The sequence below is a fragment of the Schistocerca serialis genome, chromosome 4, assembly GCF_023864345.2.
Source record: "Schistocerca serialis cubense isolate TAMUIC-IGC-003099 chromosome 4, iqSchSeri2.2, whole genome shotgun sequence".
NCBI classification, from domain to species: Eukaryota; Metazoa; Arthropoda; class Insecta; order Orthoptera; family Acrididae; genus Schistocerca; species Schistocerca serialis.
In genome coordinates, this window is record NC_064641.1 from 741,086,792 (window position 1) to 741,094,462 (window position 7,671).

Genomic DNA, 7,671 nt, shown 5'->3' on the forward strand with positions numbered 1-7,671 from the left:
CAAAGGATCATGCCTGTCTACACTGTAAACTTTGCTCATGTACACAAGCAACACAGTGAACATGCAGCACATTACCAGCCTACACTACAATTGCTCCTACCTCTTGACTCACTGAATCATTGATCACCATTATTTTAATGTATGTCTTCAGGCAGGAGATACATTTTAATACAAGCCCTCTACAAGATGTTACACCAGGATGGACTTGTTCTAGCCAGAACAATTTTGTATTGCATATGCTAATAAGACAATGTTTAAGTGACAAACATGCATCATAATCCGCATGCAGTTACAAAGCCATAAAAAATGTGGAAAAATACCTTACCTAATTACAATTCAAAGGTAAATAAAATTAATACTTTATTGCAATATACCCATGATTACACAAATGAACAATGAAATAATGAGATACAAATTTACTAAATATGAGAGGCAATGAGGGGGGGGGGGGGGGGGGAGGAGAGAGAGAGAGAGAGAGAGAGAGAGAGAGAGAGAGAGAGAGAGAGAGAGAGAGACGGGGGTGTTGATGGGCACAGGTACCATTACAGTTGGTTCTAACAGCTAAAAATGCCTTGCCAGGTACTATCAGTTTCTCAATTATAAATCTACACAAATTGATACTGTACTCTGGATACCATACATCAGATCGTAATTCTTCTTTCTGAAAATACAAAACTAATATTGATATGTAACTAAAATAAGATTATTTCTAATTTAATTCTTCTGCGATAAAACTAACAGTCTTCGTCATTAGGTTGGTCTCGGAAAATGTAATCCATTCCCCAAATTCATGGCTGTAAAATAACATACCAAATGAATTAAAAACTGTCTATTCATTGTCAAGATGAAACTTATCATAATGCAACAATAGAATGTCCTGGGTGGCGCAAGTGTTTGAAATTTGGTGCTACAGGAGAATGCTGAAGATTAGATGGGTAAATCATGAAACTAATGAGGAGGTACTGAATAGAATTGGAAAGACAAGAAATTTGTGGCACTACTTGACGAAAAGAAGGTGTCCATTGACAGGACACATTCTGAGACAAAGTGATAACCAATTTAGCATTAAGGTAGGTGTGGGATGTAGAAACTATAAAGGGAGACCAGAAGGTGGACAAAGTAAGCAGATTAGGAAGGATGTATGCTGCAGCAGTTATATGAAGCATTCCAAGCTTCTGCAAATATCTGAACAATGATTACACTCACAGTGTAATTGTCAAGAGGTCTTGTTATTAACATACGAAAGAGATTGATGGGCTCTGCACTGGGCCATCTTAGCAATAAATCTGACAGGGGTGCAATGGTGAGTTTCCCTTTAAAAAAATGTTTCATGCTATACAGGCAAGCTGAGATTTTAAAAAATCAATTGTGCTAGTCTTGAATGAAAGATTCAAATAGTACAACCGACTGCAAAATTCAATGATGCTCTTAATTTTAATAGGAAATTTGGCTGCAGAGGAAAATTTGAATTTCCATTCATCCTTCAATTAAGAAACTTAGTATAGATACACTCCCTTAAATCATGTTACACACCATTAATCGTCTTCCTCATCATCTTTTCCATTCTCTGCTTCCTTCTCTTCGTCTTTTCCATTTTCTGCTTCTTCCTCTTCATTTTCTGCTTGTGACCTCTCCTCAGCTCCATCAGTTTCTTCTTCGGAATGCTCACTTCCGTTTGCTGTATTTTCATCCATCATTTCCTCAGTTGCAGGATCTAGATCCTGTAGCATTACAAGAATTCTTAACACTTAATCTAAAAACAATATATCAAGTTTCAGACTTTGCATCTATTTGCAACTGTCTGATACAAAGAAATACAAAATGTGAATCACACTATTTCAATTACATCATCTAGCAAACAACATATGTTACATATGGTCTCTTACTACTATGTATCATTTACACGTACAGATAATAGGGCGCTGAGGTCTGAAGAGAGAGTGGGATGAGGTGGCCTTGCTGAGTTTTATGACTACAGAATGACCACTTCCCAGTTATCCCCTGAGCTCAAAATTACATCTACAAACTGCTGAGAAGACTAGTGACCACGTTCTACCTCGTGGCACACAGGAAGCACATAATGCCTTCATTCCCCATCTCCAGTGCCTTTAGGATTTCATAGATCCAACGTGATTCCTCTGGAAGTTGAATCCTTAAGACATGCCAGGAAAAAATACTCAGCAGCTGATAGTATGGCACCACTGGTGGTAACTTAAATTTCTGTGCTCTTCTGAAAATTTGTGGATGATCTTGTTTAAAAATAAAATTTGCACAATTTCTTTTACTTTTATCAGATTTAGAAAGACCTGGAATCACTACTAACCAGGGAGAATTATCACTCCAACCCCATGTTGACAGCGATATGAGATTCCCTAATGTAACAAAAGTTGAAGACAATGATAGAAACAATACTGATCCAAATATCAACCATAGATGCCCTGAAGGCCAGACAAGAGCCTTGCTGCACCTTTCCCAAATCAGAGATTTACTCACATAGACCCCTGCCATACAAAGGGAATCACTCCACAGGCTACTAAAGTTGAGACTTTTCCTGTCTACCACTGTTCCGTACCACAAAACCCAAAATTATCTGCTAAAAATGTGTGGATATATATTATGTAATAGAAAACTTCCAACAATATCACATCAGCATTTAAACAAATTAGCTGAGGCCTTACATAATTAGTAAGTCATTTTGTGTGACCTAAGTGCAAAGTAGGGCTCATAACTTGTCAAAGGTGAATTACAAAGACCCAAAATACGAGGTTGGTTTGATAAGCCTGTTAAAAAAGCAAGGAAATTTTTTTTCGTAAAAAACTCCCTTCACTTCTCAACAGCCGCCTTTGAAGTACACACCCTTGGTCCAGCAATACAGCTTTCCAAGTAATCTATGAGGATTACTCTAATTTCTTGGGATTTCTAATAAACAGTAGCCATCATCTTACTAGCTAACAAAATGAGCTTTGCTTTCTTTGGTGCAATTTCACCAACCTTTATCCTCCATTTTGATTGCCAGTTTGACTGATGAGTAATGACAGATCAAAGAGTCATCAACAGTCTGAGGTCTTGCGGACTGCAAGTAAACGTCTCCAGATGTTGTGCTGATGTTCATCCGGATGCACTTTTGGTTGACTGTAAGCAATCACAGCACCCACTTTGCGCATAGTTTCGTAGCCAATTGTGCAAGCAAGATGATATGCACTCACTGACTACAGTCTCAGCACTAATTTTTGTCTGTTGGCCTTGCAGTACCATACATGGCTTCGCCCATAGTTTCCTTTGTGGCGGCCTCAACTGGATGGCCAGAGCACAATTCATCTTTGGTACTTCTGAGTGGCAGTCCAACCTTCCACATGAAAATGTTTAATAACAGCACAAAACTTTTCCATTTTCAACTGCAGTCAACACACTTACTGAATCAGACAGTTAACAACAAACTGCACACAGTACATTATTAAAATTCTGGATACAATCCTCGGAATACTCAAGGATATCAAACATGGGAAAAAAAAAAAAAATTATTAATTCCATTTTTCCATGGAAATTTACCAGACTCATCAAACCATCCATGTATACAAAAACACATGCTATACAGTTGAGAAGACAGTTACATGAAAAGCAAATTGTAAGAAGATACATGCAAACGACGGGCAAAAACTAATTATGTCCAAAGCTATGGACCAAAAATCTAATAAATGTCTGTTGTACCCACTGTCAATATCGATAGAAAAAATTTATACTCTTTGCAAGAACTATCAACAGCCATTTCTCCACTTACAGTATTTGTGTACATATGTGATTATGTCAGGTTCAGAATCTATCAAGGCAGCAGTAGATCCACTTACCATCTACTCACTAATCAGCCTGATGCAAATTTCTCTACAGTTTTTTCACAATTATGAGCACACAAACCGTTTTCCGTTAATTACCCATAAATTATTGCACGTCAACTGGTATTAGCTTCCTCTCATCTGTTCAGGAGTCCACTTTCCCTGTTACTTTACCATTAAATAATCAAAAACAATAAATGAACTAACTAATCTAATTTAGTGCGTAACACTTTTCCAACCTCAACTACTCTCCATTGAAAGTTTAAAGGTTACATCATACACTGGCCACATTTTACCACATCCTCATGCTATTCCGAGTACCCATCAGACTCTCAGAAAAACTATGGCTTACAAAATATGAAATCCTGCGAAACCTCATCGCCTAAATTGTCAATTTCTTTTTGCCAATAACTGAAATGGTGAAACAAGATTTCATCAGACATATCTTACTAACTGAAATTTAAATACATACATTAAAAACCATTACATTAATCATGCACAAGATATAAATGGCAATAGGAACTATAGTTTCAATGTTCAGTTTGTTGAAACAAGTAATATTCAAGTTTGTGTCTCAATCTTTAGATGCTATGATTAACCCTTCCACATTGTCACCAAACAGAAAGTTGTTACGCACCTCAAGTACAAAAAGGATCAAAAACCCAGAAATGATGAAGGCAAGGATATTCTCTAACTCTACTCAATTTTTGATCAAAATTATCAAAAAACACCACTAAAAATTTATGAATCATTACATATTTCACACATTACAAGAATTACTGTTATGAAAGGCCTTAACCCCATTATTAGCAGCATGATCGCACATCAGACAGGAGAGGTACCAACAGGCAATAACTTTGAGGAAACTATGCCAAACCTGTTTCTGATAGGGACGCAACAGTTTACCATTACGCTAATTCAACTAGTTTATACAATTACAAAAAGTAAACTAACATTACCTTTGAAGAGGATGGCTCATCACTTTTGAAAAAAGTACCTACACTTCGCTGCCAACCAGGTATTGGTTGTTTCGTTATTGGAGGAAGTCTACCACTGCCACTTTTTGAACCTGGAACAAAAAAGGGAGTACTACCTAGAGCAACAAAAATGTTCAACACTTGCAATTCACACAACTGCAGTCTAGCATATCCAATAACTGATTACATAAGGAACTTAAATTGGGCAACAGAGCACTAAACCAAATATAACCATCAGAAATCTATCCCGTGGAAAGGTGAAAGAAAGCGTTAGCATATCTCACTAATATCAGAATACAAATCAACAAGTGCACGAGAATTGTACCCTTGCAGGTTGGTAGTTGTATTGCGTTGTCAAGTCATCAGTCATCTGATGAATGCCTCAGTTAAATTCATGTTCTGTTGACCATTTTGCGTGATAAATCTTAATGACGTGGAACGACTCATTTTAAATTCACATCAGTCACTGAAAAATATAAATGGGAACACTATTTTCATGCTCTTTTTTATACTGAGAGCATCATACAAGAATTAACAAAAGCTAGATCCACAATTGTATGGAATCAAGTACACTGAATATTTAACTCAAAATATCTAGAAGCGGTGTATGTTTCGTGTTCGAGTCAAACATAATCAACATGGAAATTTACTCAAAAGTCACAACACTGCAACCACCTTCAATTGCAAGAACTGCCACAAATACAATAACGATTCTTTAAAGAAATCCCTACAAATTAAGTTCCGAAAAAAGACGATGCGATCAGTAGTTATAACTACAACCCATTGTTGAATCCCACAGATTAGTAGCTGTCTAGTCCGCCCCGGTAGCTGAGTGGTCAGCGTGACAGACTGTCAATCCTAAGGACCCGGGTTCGATTCCCGGCTGGGTCGGAGATTTACTCCGCTCAGGGACTGGGTGTTGTATTGTCCTAATCATCATCATTTCATCCCATCGACGCGCAGGTGGCCGAAGTGGCGTCAAATCGAAAGACCTGCACCAGGCGAACGGTCTACCCGACGGGAGGCCCTAGCCACACGACATTTCCATTTTTTAGTAGCTGTCTAAAAAAAACTCGTGAAGCACTTACCTTTGCTTTTACTTTTCTTTGCAGGCGCTGGTGCCGGCGCTACCTTCCTCGGCGCCTTAGCAGCAACAGCTGTAAGAGCAACGAAACAAATATCAAAAACAGTGCGAAAATGCATGTTCCGAGATGTAAATTTCACTGTGAAGAAAACGGGAACATCCTTAACGCTCCTTCAACATCCACATAAATGTTAGTCAATATCTACACAATTAAATAAAGGAGAATTTTATATTAACGTAATGACTTGTAACGGGGAACGAAAATCCAGCTTGGGCATCACGAGCGACTCCGTGTCACTTGACTGTCAAAACTTAAACTCCTGAATGAATTACACTTCAGCCCTTAGGTTTTATCCACATTAATTTCATAGAAAGAGAATACCAACCTTTGCTCGCTGCGTTCGAGGCTCGCGTTCGGACCATTTTGCAGTTCTGCGCTTGAATCAACAAGAAGGCTGACACCTGATGCTTAACTTTTCCCGCAAAATATAGAGCAAAGTTACTATACCTCAACAGTACCAGCCAGAGATCACAGGTAACAACTTTAGAAGTTAATGATACCAACCTTCGGCCATAGCTGGCAAAACAGAAGAATCAATATTGGAAAGGTATTTTTTTATTTCCTTATAATGCTAACAGTTTTTTGATTTGAGCATTGAATGTAAATGTTAAGTGCTGAAATGGAAATTTATTTGTGACTTCATAGATTTAAAGCTCCTCTTGGTCCCCATAAATACCCTACGTAAACAGAACAGTGTTCGTATTGGCGCGATCATTGAGTAATGATTCTTCTGCACGGTGGTAAAAAGTTTGGCTACAAAATTAAATGCCATACCATTAAGGTAACTGTATATTTACAGAACCTGTGACTTTTGTCAGAACTTTGACCAACTCTAAAAATAAAAGACAAAGCTGAACTGCTGAGACAAAAACCTTATTTTCCGATATAATTTCAGCCCATTGCAGACAACACAAAACATTAGAAGAAGTGCTATTCGGAATGCAATACATGTATTTCAGCATCGTCAGTTGCCAGATATCGTCATTTTACTTGCAATTTAATGCGACATAAATTATTATTATTATTATTTTCGATTGTTCCCAATTAAGAGAGCGTTTGAACTTGAATTCCTTTATGATGATTGTTTTTTTTTCTGAGCCCAAATTTTCTTCATGTGTTCACTGTGTTGTTTCTTTCGCTCCGCTGTCCATTTGCATCCTGGTCTCTTCTGTGTTGTGGTGTCAAATTTATGTTTTTGATTATGTTCCTGAATTCTGTTCCATTTTCTGCATCGTTTACTGTTATGTGTGCTTGTCTGAGGTCCTCTTCAGCTTCTTTTATCCATTTTGTTTTTCCCCTGCCTGAGTTGATGACTTTAAGAATTCGCTTTGAAATTATGTTTTCATTCATCCTGTGGATATGTCCGTAGAACTGCATTCTTCTTTTCCTTATTGAATCCGTAATCCTGTCTGTGTATTTGTATAATTCTGATGTTGGTCTCTTCTTCCAGATTCCTTGCTCTTGTATCAGGCCAAAAATTTTCCTGAGAATTTTCCTTTCTTGTTTCTCTATTTCTTTGATTTTAGTTTGCCCACCTATTTGTGTTGTTTCAGATGCATACAGTGCCTCCGGAAGTACGACAGTGTTGTAGTGCCTCAATTTTGCGTTAATGGATATGGACTTTTTGTTATAATAGTTCCACGTGAGTTTATATGCTTTCTGTAGTTTTTTTATTCTTTCCTCATTGGCCTTTAGGTTGATCCCTGATGGCTGGATGAT

At 37.6% G+C, this 7,671-nt stretch overlaps 1 protein-coding gene across 1 annotated transcript; it reads right to left on the reverse strand.

Moving 5' to 3' along the window:
• Window positions 1-479: 479 nt before the first annotated feature.
• LOC126474900 (PCNA-associated factor-like) lies at window positions 480-6,426 on the reverse strand. The gene is made up of 5 exons (XM_050102398.1): window positions 6,278-6,426; window positions 5,896-5,964; window positions 4,790-4,899; window positions 1,534-1,721; window positions 480-794 (listed from the first exon to the last, which is right to left on the reverse strand). Exons 1-4 carry the CDS (start codon window positions 6,312-6,314, stop codon window positions 1,536-1,538), a joined length of 402 nt encoding a protein of 133 aa, XP_049958355.1. The 5' UTR covers window positions 6,315-6,426; the 3' UTR covers window positions 480-794; window positions 1,534-1,535.
• Between the last annotated feature and the right edge of the window lie 1,245 nt (window positions 6,427-7,671).

Bases quoted from the DNA above. Each gene is read 5' to 3' on its own strand.
- LOC126474900 (XM_050102398.1), bottom strand. From the start codon at position 6,314: ATGGTCCGAACGCGAGCCTCGAACGCAGCGAGCAAAG. The intron at 5,965-6,277 runs GTTGGTATTCTC...TTGCTCTTACAG, and splicing joins CTCGAACGCAGCGAGCAAAG to CTGTTGCTGCTAAGGCGCCG. The intron at 4,900-5,895 runs GTAAGTGCTTCA...TTTTTGTTCCAG, and splicing joins AAAGAAAAGTAAAAGCAAAG to GTTCAAAAAGTGGCAGTGGT.